Here is a 17,314-nt window from a genome sequence, read left to right as displayed (position 1 = left end):
TTCAACCTCTGCTCCTGCTCAACCTCACAAGCAGCGCAACCTCGGCTCCAACAACCAGTACAACCTCTGTGCAGACAAGCAGCACAACCTCGGCTCCTACAACGAGCTCAACCTCTGTGCACACAAGCATCACAACCTCGGCTCCTACAACCAGTACAACCTCTGTGCAGACAAGCAGCACAATCTCAGCTCCTACAACGAGCTCAACCTCTGTGCACACAAGCAGCCCAACCTCGGCTCCTACAACCAGTACAACCTCTGTGCACACAAGCAGCGCAACCTCGGCTCCAACAACCAGTGCAACCCCTGTGCAGACAAGCAGCACAACCTCGGCTCCTACAACGAGCTCAACCTCTGTGCACACAGGCAGCACAACCTCGGCTCCAACACCCAGCGCAACCCCTGTGCAGACAAGCAGCACAATCTCAGCTCCTACAACCAGCGCAACCTCTGTGCACACAGGTAGCACAACCTCGGCTCCAACAACCAGTACAACCTCTGTGCAGACAAGCAGCACAACCTCGGCTCCTACAACGAGCTCAACCTCTGTGCACACAGGCAGCACAACCTCGGCTCCTACAATGAGCTCAATCTCTGTGCACACAGGCAGCACAACCTCGGCTCCAACACCCAGCGCAACCCCTGTGCAGAGAAGCAGGACAACCTCGGCTCCTACAACCAGCACAACCTCTGTGCACACAGGCAGCACAACCTCGGCTCCAACACCCAGCGCAACCCCTGTGCAGACAAGCAGCACAATCTCAGCTCCTACAACCAGCGCAACCTCTGTGCACACAGGTAGCACAACCTCGGCTCCAACAACCAGTACAACCTCTGTGCACACAGGCAGCACAACCTCGGCTCCAACAACCAGCGCAACCTCTGCGCACACAGGCAGCACAACCTCGGCTCCAACACCCAGCGCAACCCCTGTGCAGACAAGCAGCACAATCTCAGCTCCTACAACCAGCGCAACCTCTGTGCACACAGGTAGCACAACCTCGGCTCCAACAACCAGTACAACCTCTGTGCACACAGGCAGCACAACCTCGGCTCCAACAACCAGCGCAACCCCTGTGCAGACAAGCAGCACAATCTCAGCTCCTACAACCAGCGCAACCCCTGTGCAGACAAGCAGCACAACCTCGGCTCCAACAACCAGTACAACCCCTGTGCAGACAAGCAGCACAATCTCAGCTCCTACAACGAGCTCAACCTCTGTGCACACAAGCAGCATAACCTCGGCTCCAACACCCAGCGCAACCCCTGTGCAGAGAAGCAGGACAACCTCGGCTCCTACAACGAGCACAACCTCTGTGCACACAGGCAGCACAACCTCGGCTCCAACACCCAGCGCAACCCCTGTGCAGACAAGCAGCACAATCTCAGCTCCTACAACCAGCGCAACCTCTGTGCACACAGGTAGCACAACCTCGGCTCCAACAACCAGTACAACCTCTGTGCACACAGGCAGCACAACCTCGGCTCCAACAACCAGCGCAACCTCTGCGCACACAGGCAGCACAACCTCGGCTCCAACACCCAGCGCAACCCCTGTGCAGACAAGCAGCACAATCTCAGCTCCTACAACCAGCGCAACCTCTGTGCACACAGGTAGCACAACCTCGGCTCCAACAACCAGTACAACCTCTGTGCACACAGGCAGCACAACCTCGGCTCCAACAACCAGCGCAACCCCTGTGCAGACAAGCAGCACAACCTCGGCTCCAACAACCAGTACAACCTCTGTGCACACAAGCAGCGCAACCTCGGCTCCAACAACCAGTACAACCTCTGTGCAGACAAGCAGCACAATCTCAGCTCCTACAACGAGCTCAACCTCTGTGCACACAAGCAGCACAACCTCGGCTCCAACACCCAGCGCAACCCCTGTGCAGACAAGCAGCACAACCTCGGCTCCAACAACCAGTACAACCTCTGTGCACACAAGCAGCGCAACCTCGGCTCCAACAACCAGTACAACCTCTGTGCAGACAAGCAGCACAATCTCAGCTCCTACAACGAGCTCAACCTCTGTGCACACAAGCAGCACAACCTCGGCTCCAACACCCAGCGCAACCCCTGTGCAGAGAAGCAGGACAACCTCGGCTCCAACAACCAGTACAACCTCTGTGCAGACAAGCAGCACAACCTCGGCTCCAACAACCAGTACAACCTCTGTGCACACAAGCAGCGCAACCTCTGTGCACACAAGCAGCGCAACCTCGGCTCCAACAACCAGTACAACCTCTGTGCAGACAGGCAGCACAACCTCAGCTCCTACAACCAGCTCCACCTCTGTTCCTGTATCCGGGACCACACCTTGCTCCTGCAGTGTGTCTGGACAGTTGCACTCCGCAGGTATGCAGTCTTCCTGGGCACGTGCTGTGTGCCACCTCTGGTCCCTGGCGCCCTGTTCACAAAGCCTCCGTGTGCAGGAGACACAGTTGTGTCTTGTCTCTGTGACAGGCTAGGTCTGTGTCCAGGACTGCAGTAAGCTCTCCATGAAGATGCAGTCTAGACCTGGGTGGGAGGGCCCCAGCCACGCCGGCTCTTCTCTGGAGTCACTTCCTGGCCTACAGTGTCTGCCTCTTTCTTTTTCCTGCAGGATCCAACATCTATCAAGTGACTGACCTATCAGGCCACTGCTATTATGCCTTTTGCAGCCTGGACTGCCACGTGGTCAAGGGAACGGCCCCCACCTGTCCCACCAGCATGCCACCTCCCACCCCGACCACCTCCTCACCAGAGTCCTCCCCTTCTACCTCCGTGTCAGTCCCGCCACAAGGGTGCCCAAATGCAGTCCCCCCAAGAACGGTAACCTCACTTCTCCTGCCCTTCTCAGGGACTCAGGGGGTCTGGGAAGGGACCCTCAGCGGTTTCCAACTAGAGAGTGTGGCATGAAGCGTGGGTGAAGGTCAGTGGCTCCTGGGCTGATGCAGGCTGGCCATGACGAGTGGCCATCTGGTCTCCGGCCCTTCTGGGTGGGGGGCATGGGGCCCAAGGTCGAGACTCCGTTCCCTGTAAAGGGGGCTGGAGCAGGCTGTTGTTTCTCGGGGGGTGGGTGGAACAGCCAAGGACTGGAGACCAAAGAGTTGGAGGCAGGGGACAGGGTGGAAAGGGGGCCGCCTTCACCAGCTAGAGCTCCCCCTACTCAGCCCCATGCCTTCTGGGTGGGGCTGGGGGAGGAGAGGCCTGGGGCAAGGCTGGCCCCTAGTCCCAGAAGAGTGGCTCTTGCCTCTGGGGAGACCCAGGCGAGCACTGAGCCCCGCGGAGTGGGTGCCAGGGCGACAAGGCCCTGTAGCTTTCTCTGCCTCCACAGAAAGGTGAGACCTGGCCCATGCCCAACTGCTCTGAGGCCACCTGCCAGGGCAACGGGGTCATCACAGTGAGCCCGCGCCGCTGTCCGAGGGTGCAGAAGCCCACCTGTGCCAACGGCTACCCCGCCGTGCAGGTGGCTGACCGTGACGGCTGCTGCCCACACTACCAGTGCCAGTGTGAGTGTGCGGGGCGGGGCGGGGCTGGGCGGGCAGGGGAGAGAAGGCAGAACGGAATTGGGCTGGGCCCAGGGAGGACTCCCCAAGAGCAAGGCACCAGTGGTGGTGCTCAGCCTCCACTGGGGTGCTGCGCGGAGCCCTGCCCGGGCCTGGAGTCCCTGGGCCGCAGGGGCGAGGAGGCGGAGGGAGTCTGGTCCACCTCTGGCGCCTGCTGGACAGAGTTCTGTGTGGTGCCGGTGCATGGGCCCCGACGGCAAGGCGGTCACTGCTCCCCTTGGTGTGGGACCACGTGTCCCTGGGGCGGGGGCGGCGGCGCGGCCCGTAAGGCGCTCGCTCCTCCGTGCAGGCGTGTGCAGCGGCTGGGGGGACCCACACTACATCACATTCGACGGCACCTACTACACGTTTCTGGACAACTGCACGTACGTGCTGGTGCAGCAGATCGTGCCGGTGTACGGCCACTTCCGCGTGCTGGTCGAGAACTATTTCTGCAACTCGGAGGATGGGCTGTCCTGCCCGCAGTCCATCATTGTTGAGTACCGGGAGAACCGCGTCGTGCTGGTCCGCAGGCCCGTCCACGGGGTGATGACTAATGAGGTGGGCGCGCGGCAGGGCGGGCCCGCAAGCGCCGGGCGGGCTGAGGGCGCCAGGCGCTGGCTGCTCACCTCCGCCCCCTTGCCCTCTCGGTCTGTTCCTCACGGGTCACTGTCTAGATCATCTTTAATGGCGAGGTGGTAAGGCCCGGCTTCCAGAAAGGTGGCATTGCTGTCTCCCAAGTCGGCATCAAGATGTACGTGAGCATTCCCGAGCTCGGTGTCTGGGTCATGTTCAGCGGCCTCATCTTCTCCGTGGAAGTGCCCTTCAGCAAGTTCGCCAACAACACAGAAGGGCAGTGCGGTGAGTGCCCGGCCCCCACTCCCCACCCTCCTGGCTCCGGGCTCTGTCCGTGGTCATTCAGCGTGGCTGAGTGTGTCCGGCATGAGAAGGGTTCGCCTTGGGTGTGTCCCCCGGAGCCACACTCTTGGCCCTGGGCTGAGGCCACTGCATGGTGCTGAGCCTACAGGCAATTCTGCTTTCTGGCTGTACCAAGAATGTGTGACCACAGGGCCTAGGGCCTGGCCACACAGCCCACACCCAAGGCCCAGCCCTGTCGTCCTCCCTGGGAACGGCCCCAGGGTCTGGCTTCTTGGAGGCTTGAAAAGGAAGCACACGGAGGTGGACGGGCAGGTTCGCACACTCCATCAAGGGCCACCTGGAGATGCCAGGCCCAACCCTCGGCTCGGGGACGCTGAGCCCCTGGCGGCGGGCAGGAGGCCCCCTGACTGCCGCCCCCATGCTGCAGGCACCTGCACCAACGATCAGAAGGACGAGTGCCGCCTGCCCGGGGGTGAGGTGGTGGCCTCCTGCTCCAACATGTCCAGCCACTGGAAGGTGGCATACCCTGGCCAGCCGCCCTGCAACAGGCCTCCCCCGACGCCCACCCCAGTGGAGCCCAGGACCTCGCCTACCCCGTGTCCACCTTCGCCAATCTGCCAGCTCATTCTGAGCAAGTGAGATTCTGGGGCAGGGCTGGGGCAAAGGCAGGGGTGCGAGTAGTCCTGTTGACCCCACGCTGCCGGGCTGGTGGGAAGAGGTTGGCTGCAAGGGGCTGCGAGGGAGAGGGAGTCACATCTGCCGGGACGCCATGCGCAGAGCCCCGTGGAGGCTGGCTGCAGGGCGGCCTCAGGCTCTGCAGCAGCTCATGGGGGGTCCAGGTGCAAGTCCTCAGCCAGCAGGGCGCTGAGTGGGCAGGCTCCCGGGGAACTCAGCGGAGAATTTGCAGAAAGAAAAACTGTTCAGCCAGACTCCCACTCTGCCGCATACAGATGGCCTCACGGGCTGGGGTCTCCAGGCATGCAGGTCGGCCCAGTGACATCCCTCCCTCGGGGCCCTTTCGGGGAAAGCCTGCAGCCGGGCAGCCCCTCCCTGGTGCTGCCCACAGCCCCCGTGTTTGTGCCACAGGCCGTTCGAGCTGTGCCATGTGCTGATCCCGCCCTGGCCGTATTACCAAGGCTGCACCTTCGACCGGTGCCACATGCCCGGCACGGACGTGGTGTGCTCTGCCCTGGAGCTCTATGCCGCCCTCTGCGCGTCCCTCGGCGTCTGCATCGACTGGCGGGGCCAGACCAACTACACGTGCCGTGCGTGTCCGCCACCCCCCTCCCTCTGGGCAGTGGCATTCAAGGGAATGGGCGCAGGGTGCAACCAGTGGGTGGGCTTGGGTGGTCAGGGTGGGCTTCTGGGAGGAGGAGGAGGGCTGGGCCCAGGATGGAGGGCATTTGTTTCCTGAGAGACAAGAGGGGGCATCCAGGTGAGTGCGCCTGGGCCTGGGGTGTAGGGGTCAGGGCTCCACCAGCAGAGCCTGGCCCGAGGCCCAGGCCAGGGCCCATGGCTGGTGCCCTGTGGCCCCAGGCGCATCCTTGCCCTCCACACAGCCTTCACCTGCCCTGCTGGCATGGAGTACCGGCCGTGCGGCCCGCCCAGCCCCTCCTACTGCTACATGAACAGCAGCGCCAGCCCCCTGTAAGCACCTGCCTTCTGCCTTGGGGGCCCCCTCCCTGGCCCAGCCTGTGTCCCCGCCCTGGAGGGCGCGGCCCGCTCACCCTCTGCTCCCGCCCCCCTCAGGGCCCTCCTAGAACCCAGTCCCATCACGGAAGGCTGCTTCTGCCCACAGGGCACAATGCTGTACAGCTCGAGCAAGGAGGTCTGCGTGCCCACTGACTGCAATGGTAGGTTCCCGGGCTGGGGTCCCCAGGCTGGGCTCCAGGCTTCCAGGCACTGCCCCTGGCTTTTCAGCCGGACCCCAGGGCTTTCCACCTTGACCTGGGGTCCCCTGGCCCCAGACTGGGTCTGGCTGTGATGGGCTAGGGGCCAAGGTGGCCCAGCAGTGATCTCGTCTCTCTTCCTCCAGCTTGCCTGGGACCCAGCGGGGAGCCTGTGGAGGTGAGTGTGGGGCCCTCGGGGGCTGGGGGCTTCTCTCAGCCCTGGAGACTCACAGGACGGGCAGGAGTGGGGCTGGAGTTCCCTGGCAAGGCTCAGGACCCCCACGTGCAGCCCTGGGGCCGGCGCGCCCCGTCTTCCCAGGGACCCCTCCCGAGCCACAGCGTGCAGGACCGCCTCCTGCCTCCAGGCCCTCGTGGGCCTCAGCCGCACCCGCACCTCTGGAGACCCCCTGCAGGCCCCGAGCCGGGGGTTTCTGCCCCTCCAGCCGTGGCCATGGGCTCCCTTGTCCCTCCCCCGACAGCCCGGCCACACGGTCAGCGTGGACTGCCAGGAGTGCACCTGTGAGGGCGGCACGCAGACCATGAGCTGCCGGCCCCGGACCTGCCCCCCGGCCCCCGCCTGCCCCGCGTCCGGCCAAGTGCCTGTGCCTGAGGCCATGCAGACTGGCCAGTGCTGTCCCCAGTACCGCTGCGGTGAGCCCTGGGCGGGGTGGGGGTGGGGGCTCCAAAGTGTGGCTACTGTGAGGGCAGAGCTGAACAGGAGCCTCGTCCCTTGCGCAGCGGGCACCCCTCCAAGAGCCTACCCCCTGCCAGAGTCCTCCCCCGTTCAGGATTCCTGGAGAGCCCCCATAGGGGTGGCGCTCAGGGTGGGTTGGGAGGCAGATCCCTGACGCCCCCTCTGTCCACTGTAGCCTGTGACATCAGACACTGCCCCGAGCCCGAGGCCTGCCCGAAAGGCTCGCACGCCGTCCAGACCTACAGAGAGGCGGCCTGCTGCCCGGCCTACAGCTGCAGTGAGTGCCCTGGCTCAGCGGTGGCCAGGCGGGGGGAGCGGGGCTGCCACCTGGGGCCCGCTGCTGTGCCGAGGCGCGTGGCAGCCGCTCTCGGGGCTGAAGGCGGGTCTGCAGCTTTGCTTTCTCCCCCGAGCAGGCTGGACCGTCTGCAGCATCAATGGCACCCTGTACCAGGTAGGAACCGGCGAAGGTCAGGCCCACCCTGGGACGCAGGGACCAGAGTCCCCGTCCCGCAAGCTTCTGCATGGCTGAGGCTGCACCCCTGCGGGGCCTGGGGAAGGGGCGCTTCGGAGCAGCAGTGGGCTCTCCTGGGACCACAAAGCTCTTGTCCTGAACTTGACAAGTTCCCCAGACAAGCTTTCCCCTGGCCAGGCCCTCCAGGGCATGTGACGCAGCCTTTGGACTCTGTCCCCAAGACCGGCAGGGGGCACTCCCGAGGGATCCCCGGGGGAGGAGTCTGCCTGGCAGGGCCAGGCCTGTCCCGCTGACGCTGCCCCTGACTCCTGCAGCCCGGCGCCATGGTCTCCTCCAGCCTGTGTGAAAAATGTTGGTGTGAGCTGCCGGGCGGAGCCTCGTCAGACACCTTTTCGATCAACTGTGAGACCCAGATCTGCGGCACCTCCTGCCCTCTGGTGAGTGCCCCTGCCCCCGGCCTCCACACCCGCCTCCGCAGCGTCCAGAGGGGCTCAGGCCACATCCCGCCTCCCGCAGGGCTTCAAGTACCAGGCTCGGGCCGGGCAGTGCTGCGGTGAGTGCGTGCAGGTGGCCTGCGTCATCAACACCAGCAACAGCTCTGTCCACCTCTTCTACGTGAGTAGTGGCCGCAAGGCCTTGGGGTGTGTTCTGGGCGGGGCGAACCCCAGCCCTGTACAGAGGGCAGAGTGCGCAGCGACGGTGGGGGTGCAGGGTGGGTAGCATCCTGGCGCACTGGCGACCCTGGGGAGCCGTCAGAGCTAGGCGGCCTCTGGGCAGAGCCGTGGGAGCTCTGGAAGTCTGTGGGCTGGGGGCTGAAGGACAGATACAGCGCCCGCCCCAGCTGGAGGGGGCCCTGGGGAGGGCCGCTTACCTGCCGGCTGGGACTCCCTGCAGCCGGGCGAGTCCTGGTCAGACCCCGGAGACCACTGCATCTCACATGAGTGTGAGCGGCACCAGGATGGGCTCGTGGTGGTGACCACGAAGAAGGCGTGTCCCCCGCTTAACTGTTCTGCGGTGAGTCCCAGCAGCCCACCCGCCCTTCCTGGGGGACCCACAGTAGCCACGGAGAATCAGTCCCTGGACAGGAGTGGGTGGCCACGATCAGCAGGTGGGGGGCATGGCTGCACCCTCCTGGTACCCGCTCCCCACTAATGGCACCGTGGTCCACGCAGGACAAGGCTCTGCCAAGCGAGGACGGCTGCTGCCTCTTCTGCCCCCTACCCAACCGTGAGTGGGCTGCTCTGCCGGGGAAGGGACATGAATTCCCGCCTGCCCCGGGCCAGGGCTGACCTCTGCACACCCCCTGACCCTCCCCAGGGTCGGCCTGCACGGTGCACCACCAGCTCCAGGTCCTCCGGCTGCAGGGTTGCAGCTCCCCCGGGCCCGTGCTCCTCGCCTACTGCCGGGGCAACTGCGGGGACACCACCTCCATGTACGTGAGCCCTCCCCCGCCCCACCCCGCGGGGCCACCACTTCCCTGGGCGTGAGCCCCGACCCCCCACCCCGCGGGGACACCACCCCCGTGGGCATGAGCCCCGCCGCCACCCCCCGCAGCGCACAGAAGGCTCCTGCGGGGCAGTGCTCGGGAAGGTGCAACGGGGCCCGCCCGCGGGGGGCCGCGGGAAGTCCCCCAGGAAGGGACTGGAGGGACCAGGGGCCAGCAGGGGGCTGGGCTGGGGTCCAGGGACGGTGGCTCTCAGCCTGTTTGGAATCACGCTCTTCTGTTTACTAAGAACCCCGCTTGGGTCCCAGTACCGGTGGTTCAGGAGCCCGGCGGGCTCCTCCCGGCGGAGGCGGGGCTGCCCGAAGGCGGGGCCTCGCGGGGCGGTGCTGAGCGGGCCCCGCCCACAGGTTCTCCCCGGAGGCGAACGCGGTGGCGCATCAGTGCAGCTGCTGCCGCGAGCAGCGCGTCTCTCTGAGGAACGTGACCCTGCGCTGCGAGGACGGCTCCAGCCGCGCTCTCACCTACACGGAGGTGGAGGAGTGCGGCTGCGCGGGCCTGCAGTGCGACTCCCCCGGCGGCCTCGGCCTCTCGGCGGTGGCGCTGGAGCCAAGCCCGGAGAGCGGGCTCAGGCGCCGCGGGAGAAGGGCCCCGCGGGCCCGGCCCCTTCAGTAGAGGCCACAGCCCCGGCCTGGGCTTGGCGGCCGCGCTCCTCGACACGCCCGCAGGAACGCTTCTACTTGCTGCCAACGGGCTCTCAGGCCGGTGGAGCCTGAGCCCGGGCCAGGGAAGCGCCCCCACCCCTTCCGTCCCTCCCAGGGTCCAGCTGCCCGGGTGTGCAGGGGCCCCAGGGGCCTGCTCAGGACCAGCCCCGCGGGCGGGGGGTGGGGAGGCTCCTCTGGCCGCGGGACCAGCCTCCTGGCCCCAGGCCTCTGCATCACGCGGGTCTCTCAATGTGGAGACTGGGGCTGCTCGGCTGGCTGCTGGGAGGCGAGCCTCACCCCCCCCTTTCCTGGCCCTGGGCCTCAGGAAAGGGCCAGCGGGTTTGTGAATACACTTGGAGCATTTTGCAATTCCTGGACTCCGTGTTATTTTTTAAAGCTTGCCCGTAATAGCCAGGAGAGGGGCAGGGGGCGGGCATGGGCCCAGGGTGTGGCCCGGGACGGTCCTCTCTGCGCTTGGATGGACAGAGGGCGTAAACGAGGGGACAAGGGCGGGAGTCTCCTGTGTCCGCCCAGCTGGGCCTCAGACAGGAGGGACTTCTTCTCCCGCAGACCTCTGGACTCTGCCATCATGCCAGAGCCTGGCTCGGTGTGCGGTGCCTCTGTGTGTGTGTGTGTGTGTGTGTGGTGTGCGTGCAGGCCCGAGGGAAACCACTGCCCCAGGAATCTTGTCGCCCCCCCCCCCACTGCGACCCCTGACCCCCACCTGGAGAACCTCCATGTTCCTAAACCCAGCCCCCTCTTCCTTGGAAGCCCCAGGGGAGCCCCTACCCCTCCAATGACACACTGGCTTCATGCTGGGCCTGGCCCCACAGCAGCGCTGGGAGGGTGGGCAGGGGCCGCTGGGTGTACGGAGGGGGCCCCCTTCCTAGATAGGGCAGCAGAGTGGGGTGGGGACAGGGTCCAGCACAGGAATGCCCCTGGGGGTCCAGCGTCCCCCAGACCCCAGTGATGGGAGCGGCCCCCAGAGCAGAAAAGCCGACAGCACCCGAAGCAGGCCCACTTCGTCCACCTCAGGCTGCCTTGGTTGCAAGAAGCAGGCCCAGGCTGAGCTGGGTCTGGGGACCGCAGTGAGGCGGGTGGGGTAGGAGCCAGGGGTGGCGGCAGGCTGTGGTGCAGTGTCTGTGGCCGCCACCAGGTGGCCGCACAGTGGTCCTGGGGCCTCCGACAGGCCGGGGGCTCAGGAAGCAGTCGGGGGGCTCAGGGCCCAGGTCGGCGGCTTTTGTTGTCTGAGTCTGGGCCGCCTCTCAAGGCCAGGGGGGTCAGGAGGACCCTGCGTGAGGGCCAGGACCACCCTTTACAGTTACACACCCCCACTGGGCCGGCTTTCCCACTCCCGCCCCGTCTGCCCCGTGCGGAGCCCCGTAGCCATGCGGGTAGCGGAGCTAACCTTGCATCCCGACCCCGCCGGTCAGAGACCAGATGGGGCAGAGGGTCTCCCGCAGCCATGCCCTCATGATCCCCTGGGCCTGGGGGGCGGGCGGGTAGGGGGTGGACGGACGTGGCCAGGAGGTGGGGGCAGAGAGCTCACTGCCGCCCCATGAGACGCTCCCCTTGGGAGCAGGAAGTTCCTGGCCCTCGCGGTCTGGGAGCCGCTGCCCCAGTGACCGGCTGACCCCGCAGCTGCAGGCAGCACCTTAATCAGCGCCTCTGCCCCCACCGAGGGGCTCAGGTGTCGGGAGCCGCCTCTTCCTCTCTGGCCCGGCTGGACGCCCCCGCAGAGACTAATCCCCACCCCCCACGGAGCGCACGCCGCCCCCACCCCCAGAACTCTGACCCAGCAGCAGAAACCAGATAACGGCCCCTGCCCCACCGCAGGCCCCCGCCAGGTTGTGAGCAGGCGCTAAGGGGCTGGGCAGGGCCCACCACAGCTCCGCCTCCTCCAGGCTGTGCTCAGCTCCCCGGCATACGGCCAGAAGAGGCTCTGGGGCCCGGACTGCTTGGGGCGGTTCATCACCCCACCTCCTGTGGCCCTCCTTGGAGTCCAGCCTTGGCAGGGCCGTCGCTTCAGGGGCTGGACGAGGAGTGGTTCTGGGTTCTGCCCCAGTCAGATGGGGGAGGGGTGTCCCCGCTCACGCGGGGGTCAGGCTGAGCGCGGCTTCTGCCCAGATGAAGGGCTGAGGGGTCCTGGAGATGGGCAAGGAGGCAACTAGGGACACAAGATGCTGGCAGCCCCCTCCTGACCTCAGCCCCCAGCATGCCCACCTCACCCTGGGACACCTGGGCTCCCATCCTGGCCTCCAACCTTCAGGAGAGGGCTGCTTGGTCTGAGGCCAGAGGCGGGGTGCCAGCGGCCGGCTTGGTCCTGGGCACTCGTGGGCCACACCTCTGTCCTCTTCAGACCTGAGCCCTGGGCAGCGGTTGGCGCTTCACAGCTGGCCCTGTGGGGACATGTGGGGCCCGGGACGTCCCGCAGGTGTCTCTGTGAGTGCAGCTCAGACGGCTGCACAGCCTCATCTTCAGAGGAAGTGAGCAAATTGGCTGCAGGGTCCACGTGGACGTCAGAGTCCTCAGGTCTCCGGGGGTCAGCGGTGACAGAGAGCAGGGGGTGCTGTCCACCGGTGCGGGAAGGACCACGGTGACCTCGGAGCCAGAGCTGCCCCGGAGCTGTGCTGCACAGCGGCCAGGACCCACCTAAGGCGAGCCAGGCTCAGGGCCTCCCAGGGAGCCACACCCAGCGTGAGCCTGGCGACAGCGGGCAGAGTGGACAGATCACCCAGAATGAGGCCACGTGTTGGTGCCACAGAAGCAAAGCAGAAGCCCCCGTCTGCTGGGAAGTTGGGCTGGCATCCCGCTAAGAGACCAGCACAGGAGGGAGGGAGGGTAGAGGTGCCCGTGCAGGGTTCGGCAGGGTCAGAGGTCGGAGCTGCGGGGACACAGGAGTACCTGTCGTGGGTGGTGGAGGGGGCTGGAGGGCGGCCGGGCCAGGCGGAGTGGGCCTCAGGGTCATCCAGGACCAGGCCTCTGCACCGAGGGAGGGGCACTGGGGGGCGGGCAGGGGTGGAGAAGCCCTGCCTTGTCCTTCAGACACCCCCACTGGGTGAGGATGGACACACAACACGGGCTGAGGAAGAAGCCGGCGGCCAGCTGGGGGATGGGCAGTGGGTCAGAGGTGAAGGTGACAGGTCGGCGGTGGGCCGGGCGTGGAGTGTGGGTGAATGGATGGACCAGACCCCTCCATGTGGGAGGAGGATGGGGTGGCTGAGGGGGGAGGGTGGGGCGTGTGGGAGCTCGGTTGGGTCAAACTGTGTTTGACTTACTAGATGCCTGGTGGAGAGGTCAGGCAGGCAGCTGGACATGAGTGTCGGGGGCCAGAGCAGGAGCCTGCCTTTGATGGACGGTAAAGATGCGAGGATCACAGCAAACTGTGGAAAATTCTTGTGTGCACCAGGGCCCAGAGACTCCATAGAGACAGAGCCGGCACTGTCGAGTGTCTGAGGAGGTATGCGTCAGCAGTGGACTGCTGCAGGGGCAGGGGCTCTGGGCGCAGCAGGCCTGGGATGGCATGAGCCCTCTTGGAGGAGGTCGCCATTAACCCACCATAGAGCCGCCAGAGCTTACACAGGACCGGGGAAACAGACTCTTGGAGGGCACAGCAAAGCCTTGTGGGCACCAGGGCCCAGGAGAAAGGGGCCCTGACCCCACAGGAGACTGACCCAGACTTTCCCAGGAGTGCCCAGGGGTCTCTGGGGAGGCGTGGGTCGGCAGGGGCCTGCTGCAGGGCTGGGGGCAGCTGAGGGCAGCGGTGCTTCATGGGACCTTCTGAAGGAGGCCGCCGTTATCCTCATCGCCTCCACCACGGTTTGGTCTCAGGTTAAACAACAGGGAGGGACCATAGCCCCGCCCATCAACAGAAAATTGGATTAAAGCTTTACTGAGCTCGGCCCAGCCCATCAGAACAAGACCCAGGTTCCCTCTGTCAGTCTCTCCCATCAGGAAGCTTCCATAAGCCTCTTATCCTTCTCCATCAGAGGGCAGACAGACTGGAAACCACAATCACAGAAAACCAATCTGATCCCATGGACCACAGCCTTGTCTGACTCAGTGAAACTAGGAGCCATGCCGTACAGGGCCACCCAAGATGGACGGTCACGGTGGAGAGTTCCGACCAAACGTGGTCCACTGGAGAAGCGAATGACAAAGCACTTCAGCGCTCTTGCCTTGAGAAGCCCATGAGCAGCATGAAAAGGTGAAAAGATAGGACACTGAAAGATGAACTCCCCAGCTCGGTAGGTGCCCCATATGCTACTGGAGATCAGTGGAGAAACAACTCCAGAAAGAGTGAAGAGTCGGAGCCAAAGCAAAAACAACACTCAGCTGTGGATGTGCCTGGTGATGGAAGGAAATTCCGACGCTGTAAAGAGCCATATCGCTCAGGAACCTGGGACGTTAGGTCCACGAATCAAGGCAAATTGGAAGTGGTCAAACAGGACATGGCAAGAGTGAATGTCGACATTCTAGGAATCAATGAACTAAAATGGACTGGAATGGGTGAATTTAACTCAGATGACCATTGTATCTACTACTGTGGGCAAGAGTCCCTTAGAAGAAATGGAGTAGTCATCATAGTCAACAAAAGACTTTGAAATGTAGTACTTGGATGCACTCTCAAAAATGACAGAATGATCTCTGTTCGTTTCCAAGGAAAACCATGCAATATCACAGTAATCCAAGTCTATGCTCCGACCAGTAATGCTGAAGAAGCTGAAGTTGAACGGTTCTATGAAGACCTACAAGACCTTCTAGAACTAACACCCAAAAAAGATGTCCTTTCTACCATAGGGGACTGGAATGCAAAAGTAGGAAGTCAAGAGATACCTGGAGTAACAGGCAAATTTGGCCTTGGAGTACAGAATGAAGCAGGGCAAAGGCTAATAGAGTTTTGCCAAGAGAACGCACTGGTCACAGCAAACACCCTCTTCCAACAACACAAGAGAAGACTCTACACATGGACATCACCAAATGGTCAACACCGAAATCAGTTCAGTTCAGTTCAGTTCAGTTCAGTCTTTCTGTCATGTCTGACTCTTTGCGACCCCATGGACTGAAGCATGCCAGGCCTTCCAGTCCATCACCAACTCCCACAGTTTACTCAAACTCAAATCCATTGAGTCGGTGATGCCATCCAACTATCTCATCCTCTGTCATCCCCTTCTCCTCCCGCCTTCAACCTTTCCCAGCATTGGGGTCTTTTCAAATGAGTCAGTTCTTCACATCAAGTGGCCAAAGTATTGGAGTTTCAGCTTCAGCATCAGTCCTACCAATGAATAGTCAGGACTGATTTCCTTTAGGATGGACTGATTGGATCTCCTTGCAGTCTAAGGGACTCTCAAGAGTCTTCTCTGTCTTTAGAAAAGACAGAAGAACCAGAGATCAAATTGCCAACATCCGTTGGATCATCAAAAAAGCAAGAGAACATCAGAAAAACAACTACTTCTGCCTTATTGACTATGCCAAGGCATTTGACTTTGTGGATCTCAAAAAACTGTGGAAAATTCTGAAAGAGATGGGAATACCAGACCACCTGACCTGTCTCTTGAGAAATCTGTATGCAGGTCAGGAAGCAACAGTTAGAACTGGACATGGAACAACAGACTGGTTCTAAATAGGGAAAGGAGGACCTCAAGGCTGTATATTGTCACCCTGCTTATTTAACTTATATGTAGAGTACATCATGAGAAACACTGGGCTGGATCAATCACAAGCTGGAATCAAGATTGCCAGGAGACATATCAATAACCTCAGATATGCAGATGACACCACCCTTATGGCAGAAAGTGAAGAAGAACTAAAGAGCCTCTTGATGAAAGTGAAAGAAGAGAGTGAAAAAGTTGGCTTAAAACTCAATATTCAGAAAACTAAGATCATTGCATCTGGTTCCATCACTTCATAGGAAATAGATGGGGAAAGAATGGAAACAGTGTCGGACTTTATTTTTGGGGCTAGAAAATCACTGCAGATGATGATGGCAGCCAAGAAATTAAAACATGTTTGCTCCTTGGAAGAAAAGCTATGACCAGCCTAGAGAGCATATTAAAAAGCAGACACATTACTCTGCCAACAAAACTTCGTCTAGTCAAAGCTACGGTTTTTCTAATAGTCATGTATGGATGTGAGAGTTGGACCATAAAGAGAGCTGAGCGCCCAAGAATTGATGCTTTTGAACTGTGGTGTTGGAGAAGACTCTTGAGAGTCCCTTGGACTACAAGGAGGTCAAATTAGTCCATCCTAAAGGAGATCAGTCCTGATGTTCATTGGAAGAACTGGTGCTGAAGCTGAAACTCCAATACTGCGGCCACCTGATGTGAAAAAGTGACTGATTGGAAAAGACCCTGATGCTAGGAAAGATTGAAGGCAGGAGGAGAAGGGGACAGCAGAGGATGAGATGGTTTGGATGGCATCACTGACTCTGTGGACATGAGTTTGGGTGAACTCCGGGAGTTGGTGATGGACAGGGAAGCCTGGCATGCTGCAGTCCATGGGGTCGCAGAGTCTGACATGACTGAGGGACTGAACTGAAAGATGGGTGGGGGGATGGGCAGAGAGATGCCCTTCACTCTGGACTCCAGGAGACTCAGCATCACTCAGGTGAGGCCCCTGAGGCCGCAGGGAGACGGGAGGTGGGGAGTGAGTCTCCCACGGGATGTAAAACACCAGATACACACCAGACATTGGCAACATCCCTGGGCTTTGATGACAGTAACTCCCTTCACGGTGGATGGGGTGATTGACCGGGGATCACTGTGGACAGGGTGGCTGACCCGGGCCACTGTGGACGGGGTGGCTGACCCGGGCCACTGGGTGATTGACCGGGGATCACTGTGGACGGGGTGACTGACCCGGGCCACTGGGTGATTGACCGGGGATCACCGTGGACGGGGTGGCTGACCCGGGTCACCGTGGACGGGGTGACTGACCTGGGTCACTGTCTGCCTTGGTGGCTGTCTCATGGTTCATAGAACTCACCTCAAGGCGCCCACCAGGGTTTTATTTCTTTGCAGAATAGAATGGCAACAGAACGTCAGCATGTTACCATTGTCCCCTGGGTCCTGGCTTCTGGAGGAAAACGTGTCCATGGCTGAGGTAGGGCCACGTGAGGATGGACAGAGGGACACGGGAGCCGCCTGGGCTGCCAGCATACCAGCCCAGAACTGCAACGTGGCAGGAGTGACTGGAGTGTTCCAGCCAGGAGCCCAGGGGCTTTGTGTGGTCAGCCTGGGATCCAGGGCCCCCCCAGCACCCACCCCCAGGGCCCACGCTGCCCAGCAGGGGTCTGCCCAGGCACAGCGGGCAGGAGAGCGCCCAGGGCAGGTCAGAGCTGACGCGGCCGGACGTGGACTGCAGTAGCCTGGGTGTTGCCCCCACACCCCGCGGGGCCCGGGGACTCGATGCCCCACTCCCCAGGTGCCAGGCCCTGAGGGCGCCCAGCACCCAGGATGGGCTCAGGGCCACCCCGCCCTGCAGTGCCACAGCCCCACCCCACGCAGCGAGGAGCAGGGGCACCCTTGGGGGCACGGCCATCAACAGGTGCCGCCCACTTCAGGAGACCCTTCCGCATGGCGACTTGGCCACCAGAGGCCGGGGCTACAAGCCCCCGGGGGTGTGAGGCAGCCCCTCCCCCACCCCACCCTGGCCCCTCCCGCCCGGCTTTCTCCAGGGAAGCCAAGCCGGGGGCCACCAGTGT

General features: G+C 62.5%; 1 protein-coding gene across 4 annotated transcripts in view; it reads left to right on the top strand.

Annotated features, from left to right (window-relative positions):
• Positions 1-9,981, top strand: part of MUC5AC (mucin 5AC, oligomeric mucus/gel-forming) — a 28,276-nt gene extending 18,295 nt beyond the window's left edge. Inside the window, exons 33-52 of one of the 4 annotated variants that reach the window (XM_060404375.1) lie at positions 41-208; positions 257-2,361; positions 2,609-2,817; positions 3,323-3,497; positions 3,844-4,094; positions 4,211-4,394; positions 4,840-5,047; positions 5,499-5,677; positions 5,972-6,059; positions 6,162-6,265; positions 6,448-6,479; positions 6,781-6,952; positions 7,171-7,272; positions 7,409-7,446; positions 7,782-7,904; positions 7,984-8,082; positions 8,362-8,481; positions 8,640-8,694; positions 8,785-8,899; positions 9,319-9,981. In XM_060404375.1, the coding sequence (XP_060260358.1) occupies positions 41-208; positions 257-2,361; positions 2,609-2,817; positions 3,323-3,497; positions 3,844-4,094; positions 4,211-4,394; positions 4,840-5,047; positions 5,499-5,677; positions 5,972-6,059; positions 6,162-6,265; positions 6,448-6,479; positions 6,781-6,952; positions 7,171-7,272; positions 7,409-7,446; positions 7,782-7,904; positions 7,984-8,082; positions 8,362-8,481; positions 8,640-8,694; positions 8,785-8,899; positions 9,319-9,583 (4,792 nt within the window). In that variant the 3' untranslated portion in view covers positions 9,584-9,981. Of the gene's footprint in view, positions 1-40; positions 2,362-2,608; positions 2,818-3,322; positions 3,498-3,843; positions 4,095-4,210; positions 4,395-4,839; positions 5,048-5,498; positions 5,678-5,971; positions 6,060-6,161; positions 6,266-6,447; positions 6,480-6,780; positions 6,953-7,170; positions 7,273-7,408; positions 7,447-7,781; positions 7,905-7,983; positions 8,083-8,361; positions 8,482-8,639; positions 8,695-8,784; positions 8,900-9,318 lie in introns of all 4 variants that reach the window. The other 3 variants (XM_060404376.1, XM_060404374.1, XM_060404373.1) reach the window with 3 other exon arrangements.
• Positions 9,982-17,314: the final 7,333 nt, after the last annotated feature.

The sequence above is a fragment of the Ovis aries genome, chromosome 21, assembly GCF_016772045.2.
Source record: "Ovis aries strain OAR_USU_Benz2616 breed Rambouillet chromosome 21, ARS-UI_Ramb_v3.0, whole genome shotgun sequence".
NCBI lineage: Eukaryota > Metazoa > Chordata > Mammalia > Artiodactyla > Bovidae > Ovis > Ovis aries.
This window is presented reverse-complemented; position numbering and strand designations above follow the sequence as displayed.